At 41.7% G+C, this 25,151-nt stretch overlaps 1 protein-coding gene across 8 annotated transcripts in view; it reads left to right on the top strand.

Annotated features, from left to right (window-relative positions):
* The window catches only part of DAB1 (DAB adaptor protein 1), a 168,145-nt gene that overhangs the window by 135,419 nt on the left and 7,575 nt on the right, over nucleotides 1-25,151 (top strand). For 4 of the 8 annotated variants that reach the window (XM_040610664.1, XM_040610668.1, XM_040610667.1 and 1 more), the window contains 6 exons: nucleotides 11,070-11,126; nucleotides 13,999-14,061; nucleotides 15,177-15,285; nucleotides 17,756-18,304; nucleotides 19,115-19,242; nucleotides 20,181-20,252. In XM_040610664.1, the coding sequence (XP_040466598.1) occupies nucleotides 11,070-11,126; nucleotides 13,999-14,061; nucleotides 15,177-15,285; nucleotides 17,756-18,304; nucleotides 19,115-19,242; nucleotides 20,181-20,252 (978 nt within the window). Of the gene's footprint in view, nucleotides 1-11,069; nucleotides 11,127-13,998; nucleotides 14,062-15,176; nucleotides 15,286-17,755; nucleotides 18,305-19,114; nucleotides 19,243-20,180; nucleotides 20,280-25,151 lie in introns of all 8 variants that reach the window. The other 4 variants (XM_040610665.1, XM_040610671.1, XM_040610669.1 and 1 more) reach the window with 3 other exon arrangements.

Below are 25,151 nucleotides of genomic sequence, written 5' to 3'. Positions count from 1 at the left end.
CTTCGGCAATGTTTCAGATTTACTCTGGGTATAGTCTGTAATTTAGGTTGTTGCAGTATGACTGGGTGTACAGTACACTTGCAATCACGTTTGCAGACACTTTGGTATTAGACTGTCCTGGTAAAGAGCATGACTGTGAGATGTAGGGCATATGGAATCTACTCTGTAATCATCAAATATATTTAAACTGTCACCTCCATGAAGCTGGTTGCAGGCCTAAATCTTTTTTATGGTATTTCATGGTTAAATTTAAAGTGATTAGACTTTTTTCTCCCAACAAGTTATATACTTTAATTTATGAATAAAAAGAGAAGAAAGAGAAGAGGAAGAAATAGGTAGCTGAGATTTTGTTTCACCTTTTTATATTAGTATGTATTAAAATAAAAAAAAAAAGTAGCAATAGCTCTTAAAATTAGCAATTTAATATTCCACTGCCCATCTGATTTATTGCTCACCCTTCCACATGTGAGACTCTGTCATTGAGACACTTGCCATAATTTTTTTTTTCAATTTATAGCTGTCATTATTATATAAACCTCTAAAATTCAATCTGAGAGCAAATAATCTAGCTCATCTACCTGGTTTAAACATATAAGGACACATTCTTTATTAGGAGGTCTTGCTTTCAGTAATTTCATAATGGATGAATAAAGTGAAAAACTTTTTGTAGCTCATAATGGGTTTCAGGCACCATGAATTCTCTCTCCTGACAATAAATACACCACTTAATAAAAATGCAGCAAGTTTTGCTTGAGTTCAAACTGAATTGCCCACGTTCCCTGGACAGAGATCGATTTTCCGTCTTGGGATTGTTTTCCTCTGGTGCCTTCCTGGGCAAGTTACTTCCAGTCCCTGCACATAAAAGTGAGGGATACCGAAGCAGTCATCTAGGGTGGCCTCCACCCTTGACTCTCTGTCGCCAGTGGAGAAAAATAGCTGCTTCATGGGGAAATTCCTCCTGTCTGCATGAGGTGTCCTTCTCAGGTGGAAATAAATGTATGTCTGGGCATCCTTCTTTTGTCGCTGTAGAGGAATTTTAAATGACTTGCAGGTATGATAACTTCTAAATAGTTCAGCTTAGGCGGGCAGCCCTTACGGATCTGCCACAACGTAAAAACTAAAAGCCAGAATTCCTTTTTCAAAGGCAGCTTTGAAACTGGAAAGGGTAATTCCTACTGGTTTTCAATAAAGTATAGCTTCCTAAGCAACCAGAGCCATTTGGGCAAATCCTTCTGTTTGCGTATGGGATCGCACTGCGGCTGGAGGGACGAAGCACCTGCCCGGTCATGCCTTGAGGGGTATTCAGCATTGCACGCGCATCGGGGTGGCCCGCGTACTCACACAGTACTGTGCCGGTCTGTGAGGCCGTTTGTCAGAAGGTGTCGAAGTACTTTATAGTGTGACTCCACATGATCTCTGATATCAAGTAATGTAAATACGGTGCAAATGAGGCGGAAGGAATGAGTCTCAGATCTCGGAATTTGAACATACCCACTGAACTCAATTACAAGTGGTGGCTGGTTGCCAAGTCTCTGACATTGGAACGAAAAGATTGCTTACTCAATATAATTCTTGTATTTCCCCACCTTCTTGCTGCACCCCTTCCCAGAAAATCCTGCTCTCCTGTAGATTTCCTCTGCCAGGTGTGCAGCGCAGCTCCAAACACACACTTTTTGTGGTATCCAGTTTCCTCCCAGTATCTCTCCCTTCCTCTGTGTCAACTCAGACTTCTTGTATTCATCCCTGTTTTCTCTGTGCTCCTGCCTAAGACCAATTCTCCCATTCCCCATTCACTGAGAGGAGACATCAGAGCAGACAAAGAAAGCAAGCTTACCCCAAAAGGCTTGTGTTAAGTGGTACACGCTCCACTTGGGAATTGTAGTTCTGTTTGTGAAATTAACTGTTCTAAAAAAGTGAAATGTTTAATGAGCCCTTTCTGTCATAATATCCCGTCGTCTCCCCATTACACATCCCCCTCAACTTCTACCTGTCACAGTGTTTTTTGTAGTAAGAGTCAGACTGTAAATACCCTTCACGGAGACTGTCAGTCACGTCACAACAAAACCTTCGCTTCTCATCAAAACGTCTAAACTATCTGCTTACAATTTTATGAAGGCTTTCAAGCAACTCATCTTACTGCTGTATAAAGATTCAAGACATTATAGCTGACACCTTACAATGCAGGCAGCCGTTTGGCTAGTACCAGCTACATGGAAAATGGTAAACCAGGGTGGAATGGAGAGTCATTTGGCTGCCTTCGGGGCAGGGCACGGGGGAAGCTGGGCTGGACCTGAGCCCACGCAGGTCTGGGAGCGGTAAGAGCTGCCTGATCCTTCTGTCCGAACTAGGAAGCTGCGTTTGGGAAAGCTCGGTTTGATTTCTGGCTGGGATTACAGTGCCATTTGCAGGCCTGATTTGTTCAGGTCTTGTGTCAGAGGAAGCGTGCCTGCAGTCATCTGGAAGGCATGGACAGTGCTGGGCTCCACCAGCTCACACGGAACGTCAGTCCCTGGAGAAAGGGCATACCAAAATGTCTGGCAACAAAGCAATTAGGGCAGCTTTTCAGATAGCTCTCACCATCCACTCCAGGTGAATGCTTTCTGTGATGCTTGGTCTAGAGAAGAGACTGGCTTTTCCCTGAGTTTGCATCATTGGCATGACAGAAACAACTTGCAGATGGATGACATTGGCGTCAGCCTCCACAACCAGGCTTTCGGGATCAAATTTTCAAACACAACAAGAGAGCGAGCACACAGATCCAGTCTCTGGCCATCTGTGCTGGCGAAGCTGGCCGTTTTTATGTACGTTTGCTAAAAAAGACACCTGTGTTCAAATGCCCTGACTTAGTTACACTCAGTTAAACCCCACGTAGGAGGTGTAACGCTGTGGTATGACGTGGTCATTTTTAACAGGCACAGCTACCTGTTGCAAAGTTTGAAAATGTATTACTTTGTTATGATGATGTCTTGCAGCATGAGTTTCTTCAGTGTTGTGGTGGAGCTTTGCTATTTTTTAGACAGGAGTGGATATACATCGTATCTGTCGTGTAGACCTTGCACTAACTGTTCTGGGGAGATGTTCTGCAGGGCTGGAAAGACCTCTGCCCTGCGTGCTGCTCCTCTCAGCGTGCTGTTTGATTTAATACCGCTATTAACTGTGATACTGCTGCTGGCTTATAATGGAAACATTTAGCACCATGCCAAAGGTAACATCTGAGCCCTGAAGGTGAGATGTTGTCACATACCTGTCTCCAACAACGAGACTTGTGCTGTAGCAGGAGGCCCTTACAGCAGCCTCTCCATGCGTCAGCCGTTCGTTTCCATCTGCTGTGCGGGTACCATCCCCTTTGCGACTTGCATCACCTGCTCGTGTTATCCTCTGGGCAGTCGTGCCAGATGTTGCTAGCTGATCTTCAGGGATGATGCTCACCTTGTGCTGTCGTTTCTTAAGATACTTGTGTCTGTGGCAGGTTTTTCTCCTTCCTTTGTGGTTAGAGGGAAGCTGTTGGCATCACAGTAGGGTCCTGCATCCAGTTGGGTCTGGCTGATGCAGGAGAGGCAGATCCCTCGGTGCTGTGGGGCAGGTTTGATACATCGGGCAGGTAGCTGACACATCTGTTTTGTCTGGACTTTGTGTTAGGTATGTATGTTACCAATCAAGGCCTGTCATTAATTATGATTTAATTACTTCTACATTGTAGAAGGTCACTGCGATTTGTCAGGATGGTTTGTCCTTCCTTTTAGCAAGATCCATGAGCCTCATCTGCCATTTCATACTTTTTGCTTCTGTTTATACCTGTGTGAAATGCAAGTAAAAACTGAATAAAAGCCTTTTCCCCTCACTCAGCATGGCATAAACAACTATGCAGCTGATAGTTTGGAGTGGATCCACAGCAAAAAAAACACTTAAACACCTGGCTTTTCACCAGCAGGCTCCTTCAGCTTCAGCTGAGGGGAGAGATCTGAGACTTTGCTCAAATCCCTGTGTATCTTTTCCAAGGAGAGGAACTAGCCACCGTCAGGCATGTTTCACAGAGATCACAACCATCAGCATGTGGCTGCTGTACCTAGTGGGATGCTAGTTCCCTGATCAAGCGCAGTAATAACTAAATCTGCCTTTGTATTCTTTTGTTTGACTTTGTAAAATTTGTCCTTTTTTTTTTAAGCTGTTTTTTCCGGGGATATTTTGTGGCTTACTCCTTAAGAAGAAACCTAATGGCACAGGAAGCAGAAACCAGGTTCCCCGTCCCAAGTCTTCCCAGATTATAGCATCTATAACGTAAAGTGAAGTTTGTTCATGTGTGGTACATACATGGTTTATGTAGGTCTTAGTACCTGAGCTCAAAGTTAGAGTAGTTTCACCTCAATCTTGAAAAACTGTTCTTGCAGTGCCAGGTAGAGGAAGAACATTCAAAAAACTGTTAACCTAATTCACAGCCTGATTTCCAACAAATCTAGCTCTCCAGAGTTAGAATTAATCCATTGTTAATGTACAGACTTTTTAAGATTATTAATTTTAAGATTATTAATCTTAAACTGTATGGTTTCTGCACATTGAAAATATTCCCATGCAAACTTCTGGTTTCAGTCCATCCATAATTTTATATCTAGCATATCAAATAGCAGGTTTTAATAGTGTAGGAATACTGTTTCACAGATGAGAATAAAATGTCCTGACTTAATCGTTCTCCTATGCCATACTGATACTGTGGGCCACATCTTGAGTTCTTTTTAATCCGTAGTTGTCCTGTTAGCAGGCTTTCCATTCCTGCATTTGTAATCCATTCCCTGAATGTGATCCTAAACCCTGCACTGCCAGCGGAATGATTACATGCTATCAATGCATTGAACTTACTTTACTTCCTAGTGCAATCCTTCAGGATGTTGGGACATAGTCCCATAGAGTGGGAAAGCTGTAATCCAGCAGCAACTGCCCTCCATCAGATTTTCATCATTCTCTCTCTGTTTGTGCTGTACAAACAGCAAGAAACAAGGAAGCAGACAAAAGCTGCGGGTTTTGCCCTGGTGGCTTGGTTATCTTGTTGGATATAGGTGATGTGGGTGTTGCTATGGCAGTTTAGATTTGTACTTTTAATACAAAACTCAGGCAATACAAATAAATGATAAACATTTCTGTGGCCCCTTACAGTTATGCAGCCTGTTAGCTCATGTGTCTAGTGGCTTCATGTGTATTTACGTTCCGAAACTTACCCGGATTCCTATATATTTTCTGCGGTAATATTCTATCCCTTGTGATATTCTCCAAAGTGGAGAAAAGAGAGTGTAGCTGAACTGTAGGTCTAGCTCATTGATTGTGGGGTAAAGTTCGGTTACATATAGTGAATTTTCGTCCTTTATGCAGTATGACATACGCAGATTTTATCTGATGGCTGCTGATACATTAAGTTGACAACTGCAGGTTGTGTTGTTTCACTACATTTTGATTTGCTCAGAGCCCTGCAATTCGTAGTAATTTGCTAAAACATTTATTTACACACAGTCTGCTTTCTAACTACTGAAGACTGTAGCTTTACCTGGTCTTTATCACTGTATGCATTAAATTATATCAGTTGCACAATTGGGTGCTTATTTCCAAATTAAAGGGAATACAGTTCTGGGGAAAGTGCTGTATGCATTTTGCATCAGTCTGGAGAGAAGCGGTTGTAATTTTTGCAGATTACTTCAGTGCTATCCTACGTTATTAAGTACAGAAGTACACAGGTCTTGGCTTTTTTACCTGCTGAAACTCAGGAGATTTCAACGTTTGGAAAATTCCATGATGATGCAGTATTCAGTAATGAAGATATAAATACCTTGTTTCTCAAGCTTGGTTATAGCTCCAGTCACCCTTCATTTTGAAAAGCATTAGATAGACCTGTATAACTGTCCCTTGCAAGTATTGCAAAATAGTAAATTTGGGGTTATTTCTAATTCCCTTCCATCGTTAAGTTTGTTCCCTGCAAGCCTCCAAAGCTGTCTCGGTCATTACATTCTGGAAGTGGAATTTTGTGGAAGTTTGGATTCTCATCATCATCTAGAAGTGGAAGTTGGGATTCTCATCATCACTTGTCCCTCCAGTCTGCAGTTACAGAAAGCCATTGCGTGCGCCATGGCTGGCTGCGCTGTGCCACCCAGGCAGTGCCATAGCCCCCTGACATTAAACAAGTTCGTCTTTCTCCATCTGAGCTGTTTGTGTGCCCTGTGCCACTGTCCTCATTCTCGTTTTCCCCAGGGAGAACTGGTGGAGCTACACACTGGGAACAAAAGGTGCATTACTTTCAGAAATAGATCTTTAGGCCAGAAATGCCACCGATGCCAGTCAATGTGTCTGGCAATAGCTGCAAATGGAAACCTGGCTGGGGCTGACCCTGACGCTGAGCCAGCCAGCAGCTTGTCGCTGGTCCCCGATTTTCCTGCTCAGGCACCCTTCCTCATGCTGACGTGAAATTTGGTGCCAGCTGGCTTTTGCCACTATCGGCTAAAATGTTTTGCTCTTCTCTTTTGTTTCCAGTTTTCTGTTGAATGGAGAAATATGTTTCATTTTGATATCTTTGCATCGCAGCAGCCATGTGTAATAAATTGCACATATTTGTAATGATACCTAAATCTAAAGCCAGGCTTACATTTCTAGAAGGCAGATGTCAGGGCCTGTTAGTCCATAGTAAATGTAAATTACAACAGCTTTTGTAGCTTCTGTTAATATTTTGAAAGCCTTAGTGTTTCGTTCAACAGCACGGTGGTATTTCTGGACTTGCAGCATTTCTTTTAAATACGTGTGATGTGACCGGTGTATGCCATGGTGTACACTGTGCTCACTGAACCCACCGCGTGGGGTATGGAGGAGATGTGGAGGAGGTGACCATGTGGCTGGGACCTTTGAACCAACATCCTCTGTGCTCTGGCAGGTTTTAGTTATCTTGGATGTTGTGTTGCCTGGGAGCAGCGTGGGCCTGGCTCTAAGCTAGAGCTACTCTTTTGACTCTTGATTTATTAGTCTGTCAGAGAAAAGTGGTAATTGAAGTATTTTAAATACCATTTCCTATAAGAGTAAATGCCTAAAGTACACAGGGAATTCAGAATTAAGTTCCCTTCAAATGAAGACAAAATAAACAAATGAGTAAGTGTATGTTTTGATCAGATGAAGAGATCCTTAATTTAAAGGATGCTATTGAGCAACAGTGAAGCAATTCACTCAAACACTCCTCAATAATCTATTATGTCAATTATCCTTAACCATCCCACCTCTTTAGCTGCGCAGGGTTGACTAACAGCGTTTTTAACCAGCACATCCAGCGCTTCCCAGTGAACAAGCGAATGAAACTGGACAGTTGGTGAATGTGATGAAGCTCAAGGCTACCCTGTAGTTGGGTACCTCACACCAAAGTCAGTGCTTGGGTTTATTACTTTAAATAAAAATACAGAGGAGAAGAATTACCTGAAGAAGAGTGCTCCTGGCAAGTAAGACTTACCTTGTGAAACTGAAAAGAGGAACTTCAAATAGGAGGATTCCTGTGTCCCACAGGATTCTGAGCGCTGGATTTGAACCCTGTGTTGGTGACGGATGCCCAAATGCACTTATCTTGGATAAAAATCCATCAGCGTAGTTTTATGGCAGCCCATGTTGCTGATGTGACCTGTACCAGTCAGGAGTCACCCTAACTGTTCACAGCAGCCTTACAACAGGAAGGTTGTGCTCAGCTATACCTGCCTAGATCTGGGTCAGTGGTAACGCCGTGACCTCTGTAACTGGGAGAGGTTACAGCATTTGAGGATCTTTAAGATCTGCAGGAGGCTGAAGATTGCAAAGGCATTGACAGTTTTTTCTTCACGCACGTATTCTTCAGTGTATTGTATTTAATTAGGAAATAATTGAGCAATTCTTTGTTATCATGCTACTTCATTAATCCAACAGTAGTTCTACAGGAAAACAATATGTCTGTTGGATGTTTTCGGTGTGTTTCAACCTACTAGACGTGGTTTGACTGATGATGGGTTTAGTCATGATTCTGACGTGCTCCTTCGTTGTAGTTCTAATTGTTTTTTAGAATGAATTGTAGTTAATTAGCAAGCTGCTTTCAGCTCGTGGAGCTCACAGTAATATCAACTCTAGTTGTGTAAGGTTGTACAAATAACTGGAGCTTCGCTTAATTAAAATAATGATTCAAAGCATCAGAAAAATATTTGACATAGCCAAAATATTTACATTTTCAGCTAAAATAAGAACAAAAATATTTAGTTTGACTAACTGTTTGACTTGTCATTAGACTTCCAGCATAAAATACACGTTAGAAAAAGGAAATTGGGAATGCAGAGAGGCAGCACGGTTGGATGATCCCTCCTTTGTCTGCTGGGCCGAGTGGTACGGCACTTACCCTGATTGCAGGAAATCACATTTAAATCCCTCTGCTGTCTTAAAAGATTTGAATAGCTAATACCCAGCTCAAAGGTTAATTACTAATTGCTGGTTATTTGCTATATTTAGTATCCTTCATACTCTTTTTTTACTTGCTGAGCTCCGTATCAGAGTACAAGTTAATTACTGTGTATTTTTTTCATGCTTTTGGAGCACCATCTTTACTTCGTTCTCTGAGATTTCAGAATCATATTTTGTGAGGCACTACTTTTGTGACCTTGTTTCCACAAGTATAACAATATTCAGCAAGATTTCTGATGCCCTAAGTCAGTGCAGATCCCTTGCCATGGGTAAAAGCAGACCGAGTAGCAGAAGTTGAATGTCCTGTATGGTTCTGTATATAGGAGTGAAAAAAGTAAGGCGCTTCACACTCCTGTGAGTGCAAGAGGCCTGCTTTAGGCTTCCCTTTTAAAATCTGAACTTTTGCATCGCCTTAGAAAAGACGTTTTTCAGAGTTCTTGGCGATCAGAGGGAATACTGTAGTGGAGATGGAATGTTTTTGGTTATGAAAGATGCAGTTTACTTCTCTCTTGTCAATGCTTCTGTACTCTTGGTTTTTCTCCAGCTCCTGGATAGTGTTTTTCTTTAGTGAATAGTGAAAAGTGTCACGAGGAATTTTGTTAGTGGCTGGAGTGGTTTAAAAAGCTTGCTGCTGCTTTAAGAAGCCAGATTTACATATTTCATGTTTAAAAGATTTACAATATGTCTCACATGCCTATACAGAAAGATGGAGCTTTCATTACAGGTTTAATGTCACTGTGATACAAGGATTAATACTCTTTCCTCCGCCTCGGTCTGCGTGGCTGGTCACAAGTGACTGGTGCGTTCCTGGTTGACTAAGCTGTAGGAGTGTTTTCCTATTCAAGGAGATGCATTTTTGAATAATTAAAGCAAGCTTTTACATCACTCCATGGAGAAATCCAGAGACAGCAATCCTACAGAAAGATCAAGGCCTGGAGCATCTTCCCAGGCTTATGGTTGTTTTCTGGCGTGCACCAGGGAAGGAGGAAGAGGATGTTGGCTTTAACTGCGAAGGTTAAGCCCTTTGTATCAAAAAGCTGCCCTGGCAGAAGGCTCGAAGGGCCAAATTTTGCTCTCGGTAGCTGCATGGCAGCCTGGGCATGGCTGCCGTTGCAGGCTGTTCCGTGCTGTAGTAGACAGGGATGTTTCACCCTTAGGAGGTGTCTCCTCACCAGCGTGTGGTGCAGAGCAGGAGTCAATGGAAGATGCAGCTCCAGTGCTACACAATAATTGGGCACTTGGGGCTGGGCCGTGACATGCTGGGCAAATGTTCTCTGCGAGGTCCCGCTGTAGCACAGGTGGGAATTCTAATGGTCTGTTGAATGCTGCGCACATTTTTCCCCGGTGTTGAGACATGGTTATTTCTCAGCTGGTTTCACAGAGCGATCGCGGTGCCTGGGGGCAGGATCCGCCTCCCAGTGCCAGGAGCTGTATCCCTGGATGCTGGAAGATTGGGGGTTAAACAGGGGGGGTTGTCAGAACAAAAAAAATATTAACTACTGGCCAAAACTGGTCCCTCCTGAAGGTGTAAACCCTTCGGGTTTCATTTTAAGAATATTTTCAAGGTCTGTAGTGTTCTTTGAATAAAACAGATGCAGCTTTTTTTCATACTTTCCGTACCTGAGGTTGGGGGAACACGCTGTCAGCTCCAAGAAGGTGCAAGACTGACTGGGTCCTTCCCTGGTTGTGCATGATAGCATCTTCTTCCTTTAGCTTTGGCTTTTACCAGTCTTCTTTTTTTCTTCTTCTTCTTCATGTCTGTGATGAGATGAAGGGGGAAGGGGGAGTGTTCTAGGCTGTTTCTGAGGTTTTAAAACTGTTTTAAGATGGTATGGGTTTACTGCCTGGTAACTTGTATGAAGCTTCTCAGTCACCTAAGATTTGGTTTTTGATAACTTGCTAGTGTGTTTGTTTCTTAAGAAAAGAAGTCTCCAATGCCACAATAAATGTTATCTGAAATTTAGCATTCTGAGGACCCTGGAATGATAATTTGTGTTAAATATGTAGATAGATAAAAACACACATGCATGTGTGGGCAGTATACTCCCATATATATTTACACACACATAAACCATGGATTTCAGTATAACTTGAATTGACCTGCTTAAGTAACTTTAAAAATGACTGTGGAAATAAATAGTTCATATTAAATATATTTACATTGATGTTATAGTTCTCCTAGTTAAGAGGAAGCTGTGTTTTTCTGCAAATACTCGCCTTTAGAGCTTTTGTTGTCCAGTTGTGGTTTTTTCCCCTTAGGATGTTAAGTCCTTTCTTTCACCAAGCCAGTGAAAAGTTCCATTATTTTAAGCAGGATCAGAGCTCACTGAGTGTGCCTATTGCTGAATAAATAAGTATCTGGAAAAATAAATAGTTATGATGCAAGCGGTAGAATTGCCTTATACACCAGAAGATGAGATTTAGCACAAATAAAAGTGTATGTTTGCCCCACATCCCAGCAGCATTCAAACTCACTGTTTTGACTGTGTGATTTCATATCTGTGCTCACTGCAAGATGGAAAGGGTTTTCATTTCAATACTGAAGTCAATAATTATGGAGGTTATCATTTTCATGCTCAGAAATTCATGTCATTTTCATAAATCATTCATTTCATTTCATAAATCATGCTTTACAGCTGCAGAATGGAAACTTATTGCTGGACATTGATGAAAATCTTGTTTCAGTCACTCAGGTAAGGTTGTGACACTAAAAATGTTTTAAGGAAATATAGATTAAATCATCTATAGGAATAGTGCAATTAGAAAATGTTCGGCTTGGGATTAACTTCACTGGAATGCAGCTAATATCAGATGTGAATAATTTAAAAAAGCATAATGGGTGAAATCAGTTCTTTAGTGACAGTGAAATCACAAAAATAAAAGATAACTGTTTGGTGTCCAGAATCTCATATGCTGCAAGTGGATAAAACTACATCTATGTCAGAGAAGATGCATTCATGTATTCAGGCTGAGAATCGGGTTGTAGAGAAAAGCTAGATCAAGAATCCAGACCTGAACCATTTGCATTTTACAATCTGATCTCCAAGCACTGCTGTTTAAAGCTGTCTCTAGTTAAAGTGAGGAAGCTGTGTTCCCTCTAAATCTCTGTCTACGTTCTCTGCTGTAGTTCTGTAGCTCCTGCTGCATACAAGGTTGTTATTCCATAAAAAGTAATTCCCCTGTAAATATATGCCTTTTTCTTGGGGAATATTGTGGATGAGCATTTATTGCAACAAAGAGTGAAGCGTGCTTTCCTATCACTCTCTCCAGCTGCCTGTTTAGAAATCCATCTGCAGTTTCCCCTAAGAGCTTTAACAGAATTCTGTCTGTGAAGAGTTTCCAAAGACCCACCACCTTGAAGCACTCTGAAAAGGGTTATTATTCCCGTTTTACAGGGGTATCAAGGCATAGAGATCTGAGTTGCCACTTTCAAGTGCACACCATATAATCTTGAGTTCAAATGCACACTCGCTAACAATTTTCAGTATTTTTATGAATATTTATAAAATTTTTCAGCAAAAAATTTATAACTTTACAGACAATTCCTCTTGGTCTGTGTACCCGTGTGTGCCCAACCCTTTCACATCCCCTCCGGCTTGTTCTGCTTCCTCACCCACGGTGGAAGCACTGGCAGAGCCTTTGCTCATGGCCTCCTCGAAAGGACACAAGCTATTTCTTAGCAAGTCAGAGAGGAGAAAACAGTGAAAAGCTCATCGGTGATGCAGGAGAAGGGCAGATCTAGGGGTGGTGCTGAACAAGCAGTTTGGAGAGGTGAGAAGAAAGTGGCTCTTTCAGTGATTTGGTGTCACCTGGCATCTCTTGAGTCAGTAGTGCCTACAGAAGGCTTGAAGTGATTTCCAAATGACTGCTGCTGCTGTTACTATTGCAACTTCTCTGGGTATTTTAACAATGCTTGCCTAGTGTGTTTGCACACACTGTGGAAGTGACTTTAGGGCTTTTTTTTTTTTTTTTTTTTTTCCCAGAAAGTACTACTAGCATTATTTTTTAAATGGACACTACAATCGGTGTACCCTGAAGAAAACATGGATTTTCTGCTTTCTTCCTTTTTCCATTTCCACACAGATACTTAGAGAGATATATAAGCAGATAAGAAGAAAATGTATTATCATAGCACTAAAGCAATGTATCTATTTAATATAATACATGATGTGAGGAACTGTGAAATTCATTCCTAGGTACATCGTTAGACATGAAGCTGAGAATCATGCAAGCTGCTAGACAAATTCCAGGTCTGAGTGACTGTAGTGTTGCTTTTGTGTATGGGAATAGAGATTGGATTGCAAAAATGTATAAACCTTTGAAATTATTCTATTTGGCGTGATAGTCTTATCTCTTAAAGGGTCATGTCTAATAGAAAGTTGAGGGCAGGAAAAAATCTTAGCTCCTTTGGTAGGCTGTCAAGACTGAGCAGCCAGCGTGGTTAATGTTCAAAGCACCAAGCGGCTGCCTTTGCAGGTCAAGACTGAACTGAATTTCAAACCTCTCTATGTCAAAGGAGGCTTCAAGGGTTATGTGCCAAAGCTGGGGAGGAGATTCAGTGAACTGAATGAAGATTTGCACTAAATCTTATTCATCATGAGAATTGTGGCTTCCCACATGTGTGGGTGCGGTTGAGTGTGATGCAGGGAAGGAGAGCAGCGGAAGGGTAGTGATGGAAGGAGTAGTGCTCGAGTTCCCATCAAAGCTTTCTGGAACAGCCATCCTTACATGGTAGCTAGGTTTTAGGTTTCCTGCAGAGCCACAAGGGATCCATGCTTTACGATCCCTGGACTCCAGCCAAACTGATTTGCAGGTGCAGATGTGTGGAAGGAGAGTACTTTCACTCCTGAACATGTGAAGGAGCTTTGATGATGTGGCCACTCAAGGTGCTTATTATGGAAGTGCTTTTTCTCGTCTGGTCCAGTTGAGTGAGACCTGTATGGGTGACCTATTTTGAGATCAAACTGAAGGACACCCAGAGAAAACATCTCTAGCGTGAGTTAAATGTAGAGCTACAGACTTAAAGTAACCCAGCTGTGCATCGTCCTTCAAGTCCACTTATCCAGGTCACACCTGTCCCATGGGCAAGGGGAAATCAGGCAGCACTTTAAAAGCCCTTCCCTTCTGTATCCTCCTGCCACTTCCACAGTGTGCTGCTGTGTTTTAAGACCTTGAAATGGGGCGTTAGAAAAGGAGCCAGGGAGAAGGACGTGCCATAAATCATGCTTGGTGCTCACTGATATTAAGGGCAGAGCAGCAATGCATTCAGTCCCAGTTTGGATAGTTTTTTCATGCTTTATTCATTTTTTTTATGGTGGAGAATTCCCTACAGAATCATTTTATAGGGTCAGCTGCTGGCTGTTTGGGTCCATCAGCAACATCAAAATCCCATGGCTTGAACCCATGTGCTTCCTTCATGCGGGACTTGTCATTTGAAGCCTATATGGCTTTAGGGGGATTTATATTACTAGCTGTTATTAACTTTACAAGTTGTAACTAGTTAACTCACAGTTTCTTCTCCTCAAAAGATAAATGGAAATGTGTTGGTTTTTTTTCTCTTTACAGGCTGTTACCCAACTAGAGCTTTTTGGGGACATGTCCACTCCTCCTGATGTAACCTCTCCCCCAGTGAGTACTCAGGGAAACCAAACTGTGTTTTTCTACGTGCTATTTTCAGCACGTTTATTGAGCACATTTATATTTCAGGTCATCGGCCATTCCAGTAGGGAGGATTTCAAAGTAGTTTTTATGTTGCAAGAAAATAAAAGTCTAGCAAATTGAATGTGGAGTCAGTGGTTCATGATGATGTGCAAAAAATATCTTCAATTTTTATTTTTCTGATATAAAGCTAGGTGTCACACAAGATACAACCTGAGCTGCAGATCTCCTTCCCCAGTGTTTGTCAGAGGTGCATGCTTCACTGCACTGTCTCTCCACTGCACTGCGGGAAGATCCAGTTACAGCCTTATATATCATGTCTCTCTGGTTCCACCAAGCACATATCCCAGAACTGCTGTTACAAGACAGCAAAAAGGGCTGAATGTGTTCTGAGGGCAAAGAACATTTTCTTAGCGTACTTTTCAGCATCATAAAATGAAACCAGAATCATTTTCCACTGAAGTTTTTGAACCTTACATTAAGCTGTAGGGGAGTATGAATATACTGTGAAAATTGAGGAGCCTCAGATCTCCGAGTGTTCTGGAGCATGTCTGGGACTAGATGTTCAGAGTCCTTTCTCATCATCCTTAGCTTGCTCAGTTGGATTGGGTTTCTCCTTTCATGTAGACCTATGGTTCTGGTCCTCGTGGTCAGTCGGAAGCAATATTTATTCACTTTTTCATAAATCCTGCAGATACTTCATTTGCCTTTGCTGTTGTTATGTTAATGCCTTGGTCACTGCTTCTACTGGTTCTCACCTAACACCTGGAATCACAAGTCTGTACATTCTGGAGAAAGAAATTGTATCAGTATTTTGCATGTGATGTATTCCAGGCCATTTTTATTTTTATTTTCATTTTCTCCTCTGGTACAAAGTCTATAATTTTCTTTCTTTTTCTCCCATCTCCTGCAAATTCTAATACTCTTATTTCTATTGTTTCTTTCCTTCTATATCTTTTCATTCTTTTTTCTTTCTCTTTCTTCCCTCCAGATGTGTAGTTTTAGACTTACGATGTGACAAAGTATGTGCTGCAGAATCTGCAGCTGATACATCACCACCGTATTTTATTCCTATTTTCTTGCAGACTCCTGCTACTCCAGGTGATGCCTTTATCCCATCTTCATCCCAGTCACTTCCTGCTAGTACAGACATGTTTGGTTCTGTACCTTTCAGCACTGCTGCCGTACCCTCAGGTAAGAAATCTACTGGAAATATAGGCTCGACTCGAATTCGGTGATCAGTTCTCAGCTCTGGTTTGCATTTCAGTAATCAGGTTATTAACTTAGTACAGTGGCAGTGAGGAAGGATTTTGAGGACAGGGCAAGGCAAAACCAGTCTTTAACAAGCAGGGAGTACATTATTTCGAATTTAGCCACATTTTTTAAAACAAAAGCCAAAAAAGTCACTGGAGTTCAAGCATAGTTCAGCCATCTGGGTAACATACCTTCGAGGTACAGTAGCGAGAGTAAAAAGCATTTAGCTTATCTTTGCTGCTTTTGTGGTAGCAATGAATATCCTGTGCTGTCTGTGGTAAGCAGAGAATGAGACATGGAAAATTTGATTGCATTTCAAAGGCATTCCACTTAGTCAAATCCTGATATTGCCTTTAGACTTTTCTGTGTTCCTCAAAGCGCTCAGAATGTAAGAGCTGCGTAGCATTCTGCATAGACACAGAAGCCATGTGGTTTGGACTGCTGATCTCTCCCTGGGAGACTTGGAGCATGGCAAGAGCAGTGTGCTCAGCTCCACTTAGGAAGCAAAAGGAGGAGGAGGAGGAGGAATGCCTTGAATCATTCAACAATGACTTTTTAATTGGTTAACTCCTTCTCTGATGGGCTGCTATGCAGCATCAGATTAGCCTCCGCATCTCAGAAGGGTTACGCTGATGGTGAAGTGTTTGAGGATAATGCCAGATGAAAACCCTTGCTGCTTGGATGAGGTTACAGTGAGGGCAAGACAAAGAGACATCTGGAGAATCCATCATAGCCATCTATTGAAACAGATATGTATCCGAGTTACTGTTCCTTTCATCACTCGTTAATTTAGTGTTTCAAAGTTCAGTTTCTATTTTTTTTTAATTATTATTTTGGCTTTTCCCTTTACAGCTTTGCAACCACCCTTATGTTTAGCATTAAAAAACAGCCTAGAAATAAAGCAAAGAGGAAAAGGTACAGGAGGACTCAGTAAAACACTCTGATTAGAGACAAGAGTTTTAAAACTACTGCAGTATTAAAGTAAAAGAGAGGTTGCATATTTTCAGGTATTTTCAGAATTAGCAGTAATTCATTAATTTAAATGTTTAACAGCATATCTGAAAAACATAATACTTACATCAGTGGAACATAATTGTATTACATGGTTTAATTTGGAACATTTTTCAGGCTAGCTTCAGATTTATTTTTTTTCATTGTAAATAACAAAGCATCTGATCACATAACTCCTACACAGTCAAACTTTTCATAGCTTGAAAGGAGACTTCAGGTCTGACAGGAAGCAACTATAATTTTAGTTTTAATCTTTAATTTTCTCCCCAACTAGAGGGGGTTTACGCTAGTGTAATACCTGAAGCAGCCTGTTGTTATTAGGTATGTAGTACAGCAGAAGCTCAGTATTTTTTTGCTGTCTCAAGTAACCAGGTAATAACCAAATGGGAGGGTTTTTTTTTAATCTGGATTCATCTGGGCTCTGTCTTTTTATTATGCAATTTGAGACACTTGCTTTGTTCTTCAGAGTCCCCATGGTTTGAAGTGTAAGTGTCAGAAGAGATGGCACAGAGCCTTTTTCTTGCAAGAAGGTTGCGCTGTCGTTCGAGCACCCTTGAGCTGCTGGCTGACGTTGTAAAGGTGCTTCCCTCTAACTTGGAACCAGCTTTGTAGCCGTGCCGCTGGCAGGGGCTGGCTGGTGTTGATGCATCACTCTCCCCAACAAAGAATAAAAGCAAAAGGGATGAGGAGCTGTGGCAAAGCTATGCAGAGGGGAGGGTGCCCTGGCCATCCTCTCCTTCCCTCCGCTTGCTCTGGCTGCTCAGTTTTTTAGCAGCATATGGGCCGAGCTGAAAAGGCAAACTCCATCCCAGCCCCAGCCAGTGCATCATGCTCAGTCCCGGAGATCCTTGCTGCAAGAGGAGCAGGACAGGCAGAGGTGAAAGGCAGAGGAAGGGGTGGTCAGGGTAGCGAGAAGAGCCTGCAGAGCTCAATGGTGAGAAGCTAGGTTGTCCTGCAAGGAGGTGAGTTTAGGAAATGTTTTGGGAGCTGCTGTGGTTCTGGTAAGGGGTTGGACCCAACTGATCCTGGCTGTGCTTTGACAGAGCACCAGGGAAGGGAGCTGCCGGATGGCCAGCTGCCGACCAGGTCCACACACACAGTGACACATAGGGCTTCACAGACCCACAGGGGGACTCGCTGAGGAAGAGAAGAGCTTTTTGGTTCAGACAGGGGGAAGGATTATTGCCAATACCCAGCAACCTGTGTTTTTGTATACAAGTATTTGTTCAATGATGTGAAACCAACCACGTCTTTCTTTTGAAGTGTGCTGAAGCTCTGGGATCACCGATGTAGCCTGCATGTTTCTGAGTTATTGTGTAGCTTTTTTTGCATGTTCTTGACAGTGGTGATAAAATCTTTCATCTTTTTTTTTTTTCCCTGCTCTCTTTATTCTTTGAAGGTTATGTTGCCATGGGAGCTGTTCTGCCCTCGTTCTGGGGACAGCAACCACTTGTTCAACAGCAGTTGGCCATGGGTGCTCAGCCTCCAGTTGCTCAGGTGATGCAGGGAGGACAGCCAATAGCATGGGGCCAACCCGGTATTTTTCCTCCTACTCAGCAACCGTGGCCATCTGTAGCTGGTCAGTTCCAACCGACTGCCTTCATGCCAACACAAACTGTTTTGCCTTTACAAGCAGCCATGTTTCAAGGTACCATTGCTCCTATAGCTACTGTTCCACCCACAAGTGATTCCAACAGATCGAGTCCACAGACAGACAGGCCCAGACAGAAAATGGGAAAAGAAATGTTTAAAGATTTCCAGATGGCTCAACCTCCACCAGTGCCATCAAGAAAACCAGATCAGCCTTCCCTCAGTTGTACCTCAGAGGCCTTCTCAAGTTACTTTAACAAAGTTGGGATGGCACAGGAAGCAGATGATTGTGATGACTTTGACATCTCTCAGTTAAATTTGACTCCTGTGACTTCCACGACACCATCTACAAATTCACGTGAGTATACATATGCTTTCAGCCATACTGTTCCTCAGATGTGACTGCTCCTCAAAGCATTTCTGTTTGTTTTTTTCATACAGTAAATTGCAACACAGTTATGCATTGAGAACCTTCGTGCATGGTCTAGCTTACTAAATGTGTTCCATCATTCCAATAAAGAAAAGTATCAGAGAGCAGTTTCAGAGACCATTGAAATCAACAGCCCCAATAGCTGCAGTCTGAAATTTAACTTCTAAGAAGACAGTAATATATGTTCTGTGCTAGGGACGTGCAAGCTGATTGGGAAATGGCCATGACGTTCAGCCTTACAAATGGTTTCACTTATGTCCCATTCAAGCCATACTGTGCAGAAATTAAGGGACGGGTATTTATTTTAATAGCTTGATGTGGGGAAATTCATTGAAGAGCAATAAAATAAGCTTATCATGTTCATGGCGTGGAGATGGGGGATTTTGCAGACTGCTGAAAAAAGAAATTCATGAGACATAGTTTTACCAGGGGCCAGCTGGAGACCTTCTGTTTCGCTTACCTGCTATAGGGCAGGTGACTCATGCATCTTAATGTAATGTACCGGCGTTTCCCTGGTTCCTAAAGACATATGCCAGATGCAGCCAAACTTCATTTGGAAGCTGCTGAATGCAATCAAATATATAGAATTGGTAATGACTACTGTGTTCATCAGAAAATGATTTTCAGTGGTAATAAAAGTTGAGGGCTCTAAAGCATGAGCAAATTTTGTGCTGCTGTGTCTTTCTGAACAAATGAACAGATATATATTCTGTTGCTGTTACCTTCATCTTTGTTTAGCTCCAACCCCTGCACCCAGACAGAGTTCTCCATCAAAATCATCAGCATCTCATACCAGTGATCCTGCTGCAGATGACCTCTTTGAAGAGGGGTTTGAAAGCCCAAGCAAAAGTGAGGAGCAAGAGGCTGTGAGTAGCAACAAGGTTTCTTAATACTGATTAGCTCTTTTTAGCTAGTAAAGACAGAAGTTACTTAAATGTTGTTTGGTAGTATCAGAAATAACTATCCTAATAGGGCTGGGTGGTATTTAAGGGGAGCTGCAGACAGAATTCACTTCCTGCTTTGGTTTTGATAGGTAATCACATGATGTTTCTGTTGATATGCACTAATATTGCATAGGAGGAACCAAACTCAGACTTCATATGTCAGGTTATATATGTTAGTTGTATCCAATGTCCTCTTTAGTATACCAGCACTCACTTATTGGTGGTAAGGAAGTCGAAGTTAAACAACATACATGCTGAGGCTGCACAAAGAGATGTGAGAGTTTGTGTGTTAAAAGATGATGGCTGATGTTGTCTTGCACATTCTTGCATCCCAGTTGCTTGCCTAGTTACATTCCTCAGTGTTCTGGCCCTCAGTATGTGATTTCTTTGCCTTTGACTCAGCGGACCAAAGCAAGCAATGTTATCCAAGCAATGACTTTAAATCACAAGGTATCTTAGGCAGATAAGAGCCCAAGTGAGCCAAAGGCAAGAAGGAGTCTGTACAAAAAAAAAAAGACCCAAAGGTGCAAAATACCACAAGCTTGAACTATTTCTATTCACATAGTTTCACTGGCTTTCAGGGCCTGTTGCAATTCTGGTTTGTATGTCTGCTCCAGTACCTGCTGAAGTCCGTGGCCGCTCCTGCGTGGGCTCCAGCAGGTACTGGGGAGGTCCTTCCCTGCCTGCATCTGCTGTAGGAAACCGCTATGGCTTTTGAGAACATATCAGTGGTGAGGTCTCACTTTCTGATTTTCATGAGATAGGATGTACATGTTATGCCCACAGCATGAAAATAACCTCGTGTTGACTTTTCACTTTCTATTGTTGAGAAAAAAAGGTGTTATGTTCTTGTATTCTAGCCTGATGGGTCTCAGGCCTCATCCAACAGTGATCCATTTGGTGAGCCAACTGGTGATACTATAAGTCCACAGGTCGGTAGCTAGATAGCGCAGGTTGGGGTAGGTATCTGTCCTTTTTTTCTCTACACCTTGAGGTGCTCACTTACTCTTCCACCAGTGCCTACCATTGCTTTCATGGATGCATGGTTTATTTTTCCTTTCCATCTCTTCTGTTTTTCCTCTCCATTATCCACAGTGTATTCCTCATGCTCGGTGGTTTGCATGGCTTTTGCCATTCACTAAGTGTTGCAGCTTATGCAAATGTATGTGTTTCGGCTGCCTGCATGCTTTAAAGAAATGTAGACCTATTTTACTTTGTGTTCAGATTCGAAGGGGTAATAGGGAAACTGAGCCATTACTAACGATGTATTAGGCAGAACATTTTATCAAATCCACTCTGGTCTTTAGTCAGATGTAACATATTAAATGGAAAAAGACATCTTACCCATAGACATGACAAACATTAAATAAAATTATGTAATGATACATGAACATCTCTACCCTAAATTAATGTGATAATCAGTAGAAGAAGCACATTTATTATCTGCATGTAAAAAATATTGAAATGGGTTTGTGTATTTTTATCTCCAACTGCAAGTCAAAAACATCTGAAAATTATGATCGTTCATATTACCATTGGCATCACTGATGTTTTAAAAATTATTCATCAGTGTAAGTCATTTAAATCCAGACAGACGGGAAAGATGATCTTTTCATCTTTTGTGTTACAGAACATGTAAGAAAATGTGGCTGCCAGTGAATGTTCTGTCATTTGTTTCAGTACAGTATATATGTTTTACCAAAAAGACAGTAAAGCTACATAGTTTTATGAGCGCTGAGCACTGTTATTCCATCCAAATACTCTCTAGCATTGCTATTTGAAGGATACGTTTCATTATCTTTTCCCTGTCTGCCATTCATGTTTTGTATTACCCAAATGCGTGATCCGATACGGCGTCTGTGCTTCAGCACAGAGCTCCTGGAGCAAGTCCGTAACAACAGCAGAACCCTTTTGGGTTTTGTACAGAAATTGCACTGTATTTACCAGTGACTTATCCACCTTGAGCCAAAGTAATTTGGTTTCAACTCCAAATTAATAGTTTCATTAGGAGTCAGTTTATTTTGTACATTAAATACGGTTACAAAAATCTTACAGTAACTTAGCTTTGATCCACTTGGGAGTAATAGGATTATCTCTTAATAATATGTAGTGCTGTGAGAAGGTGTCCTGGTTTCAGCAGGCAAAAAGCATCTCCCCCTCCTTTGGTTTCACCAACATAATGCTCGGCTCTTTCTTGGGGGCCAAAGCAAAAGTAGCATTAAGCTTTGTGTCTCATGGAGTCTAAAAATGACAGTGTAAGGATGAAGCCAAGCTGGGATGAGCTGCTCTAACAAGAGCGTCCATTGGTTATCGTACTCCAGCAAAAACTGCTTCTGCAGATGGATGGTGCTGCCAAGGCATTTGCCTTTGCCTGACCTTGGCCAGCACTGCCATCGCCGGCTATCCCAGCTTCGGATCATTCCAAGAGTCCTTTCCTTGATCATGAAAGAAGATTTGACATTTATCTGAGTCCCACACTCTGGAAACCCTCATAGATGTGTTTATTATGGTTTATCATGGTCAGGGTAATTCTGAAATTCATTCTGGGGAGGAGAATAATGATAAAATCTCTTTCTAATTTTCTGGCTGCCACAAAAGTAGTTAGCATCATTTGTAAACTGCTAGCATCACACACATTTACCTACCAGCAGTTCTGAATATAACTTGAAACAGTAGTTTAACTCTGTTAATGCATATTACCACATAAGTCAGTCAAGTGAGGGACTCCTTTTGTTCTGCTTTTATATAATGCTTAGTAAAATACATTCTTTTACCTGTCAGGGGTCTCTGGGAGCCGCAAGAAGAGTATGTTACCAGTGATTCCATATGTTTTTTCTAGATTTTTTGTTAATCCTTGTAGAGTCTTGCATAAAATATGTATAATTCTCAGAAATATATTCTGGAAAATGTTCAATAATGTTACTGATTATCATATTATAGTAATTCCTAAAAGCTGTAGGCAGGAACAGGAAGCTGAACAAAAAGAAAGCCTCTATCCAGTGAAGTTACACTGATATCATTGTGCCTCAGTTCAGTGCCATTGAGCAGCAGTCCGTAGGAAATCCACTTGCTAAAACCAGCCCATCTAATTCTGAAGCCTGCTTTCATCAGAGCAATGGAAAGTCTAATCTCCATGGAAAATTATCAATTCAGGACTCACTGCTGTGTTGTGTATTGAGCTCCACATTTGGAGAGAAACTTAATGGGGAGAAACATGTAGTACAAAAGAATCACAGCCTGCATAAAAGCCACTTTTGTGTGTTCAGTGGGGGATTACTGCACTCTTTAGAACATGGTTCTTCACACCAAGAACAGCACAGTAAACAACTCAGATGAATGGACCTCTCAGGACCATGACATAGTATTGTGTTCAGAAATTTCAAATATATCTGTTCCCAGCATCTCTGTGACATCAGCTGTGCCCATACCATATCTTTACTTATCTTGATGTATTCAGAATACTTACCTGTCTAGTAATTTGTACGCTGATCTTTCAAGGTACCTTAGCAATTTGGTTTCTTGATTCCTTTTGATACTGCATATAATCATTTAGAAATAATGCCATGCCACGTCTTTCAGTTACTATTGTTGTTTCTCGGGTTTTCCTCTCTTCTTTTTGCGATCTTCAACTTAAGCTCCCAAAATCATCATCCTACCAGTAGCTGTTCTTATAAGTCACTGTTCTACAAATAGCTATGTTTAGTACGTAAATGTGACATTTTATGGATATATTACATTCTTGTCCCTTTATGGTTGGAGATAAGAAGCAGATAGGCCTAACTTTACAGCTGAAAAAAACCCAACTCTTCGCAGAGCTTTTTATGAACAGCAAGACTTGTATTCGTTTTCCCTTTGTTCATAAGCAGCATTGAGGATGGATAGTGATTTTCCAAAAGGGGTGAGGAGAACACAGAATGACTGTCATCTTCAGCTGATTGACATTTTATCCCTACTGCTCTCTTTAGATTGAATGTGGGGTAACTATGGTGAGAGGAGAGAGGGAGAAGGAACTGTATTTAGCTATGATTGTATTTTACATGTCAAACATTTCTTATTATTGACATTTCGGATTAAAGCAAGAAGTTTGAACAGAAGAGTTTTCACCTGGTCACCCCCTTTGCATCAGTGCACCCAGTCAGCCTGAAGTGCAGGGCGTTACGTGCAGACCCTGCTGGTGCAGGTATTTCTGTTCTTGGGCATCTTTCAGCATCAGCTGCTCACTCAGCCTCAGCCATGGGTCTAGCACACTGTGACACTAGGAAGCCCCGAAGCTCTGCAATTAAAAGCTTAGCAAAGGCTATAGGAAAAGGGAGCCTTTGTGCGTGATGAGAAAAGGGAAGAGGAGCAAACTTCAGCTGATGCCAGGCTTCTTTGGATACCTGTGGTTTTGTTGGCCAGCATCTCCTAACAAAGCATTCTGACTACAGAAAGAATAGTGGGGTCAGATATCACAAATGTGGTCTAACTCCATATGGACCACATGAACTAGTTCTTGAAGTCAAATTAGCAGCAGCCTGATAATTCTGAAAGAGAATAAGACAATATGTGATACCACAATTATCGCAATAAAAGTAATTTTAAGTGCTGGAACAAGTGCAGCTCTATTGATATGCTGCCTAGTTCAACACTTGCACTGGCAGTCATTCATGAGAGATTCTCAGGAAACCTTCAAAACATTTGTTGGTTGAGTATATCTTCCTGAAAAAGTTGTTCAGTTGTTCTGTGAAATGTGTGCAGACAATTATAAGCCCTCAAAATATGTTACACCCTTCATGATGCTATCAGCACTGTCAGGAGAGCAACAGTTCATTAGAATATTTGTCTATCAGCTTTTGGTGGTACTTCGGTGGCCTGCTGCCATCATCCATCTTTGAGCGAGTGCCATTCTTAGTGATAAATGTTCCTAATAAACTTAGTCAGCTCCAGGATGGACTACTATAACTCTTTATTTGGGCTGTTACTAGGAAGTTGAAAGAAAATAGCAACTTATGGACAAGGTATTGGCTTATCTGGGAGCTTAGTGAGCTTCAGGAGGGCATATTAAGATGATTCTGCATCCTCCTGTTCCTTCTACCCCCTTTCTATTGCACTAGAACTCTGGATAGGCTCAAAATATCCGAGGCTGTGTTTGCAGGGTCTGTTATTATAATTCATCCGGCTCAATAGGAACTGAATAGAATCCAAAGAGAAATGCACGGTGTTTATAGGTGACCTACTCATACTGTAGGCTCATTCTCAAACTAAAGACACAGCATCAAGCAGAGCTGTGAACCTGAGAAAGAGGTAGTGTTGTGTGTTTGGAAAGGGTTCACAGTTTGGGAAGTGTTGCTTCGTTTCAGAGAAATCCCTAAACTGTCATTTCAGTCCTCATGCTCATTTGTTCGTCACCATATTTTCCAGGGTATCTGAAGGGACAAGACCAGAGAAGTTCAGGCTGCTCTGTGTAAAGAGGCATCCTACAGATCTGCCTTAATCTCCGCTGCTGCCAGCCCCCTCAAGCTATCCATTTTCATCCACCCAGCTCATACACAGGTTTCTCACCTCGTCCCATATCTCCTACTTGAAATAGCGAGGTACCCTCCCGTTTCTCCAACTTCTTCCTCTAAACAAGAGACAACATACTCTTGTTGTGTAGCTTGTCTAAAGCTGTGTGCTTGCTGATTGGCAATCCAGCAATTCAATTAGGGGACAAGCTCTTCTAGCTTTCTCGGTAACGAGGTCATTTAAAAGTTCCCTGTCTTCTGCACAACAACTGATTTTAAAAAGGCACTTGTGATAATTTGGTATCTTTGAGACTTCTGAACATTTTGCTTCAAATTGGCCATTGAGTT

This window comes from Falco naumanni, chromosome 11, assembly GCF_017639655.2.
Source record: "Falco naumanni isolate bFalNau1 chromosome 11, bFalNau1.pat, whole genome shotgun sequence".
Lineage (NCBI taxonomy): Eukaryota > Metazoa > Chordata > Aves > Falconiformes > Falconidae > Falco > Falco naumanni.
The sequence above is the reverse complement of the archived record's forward strand: the minus strand, read 5'-3'. Positions and strand labels throughout refer to the sequence as shown.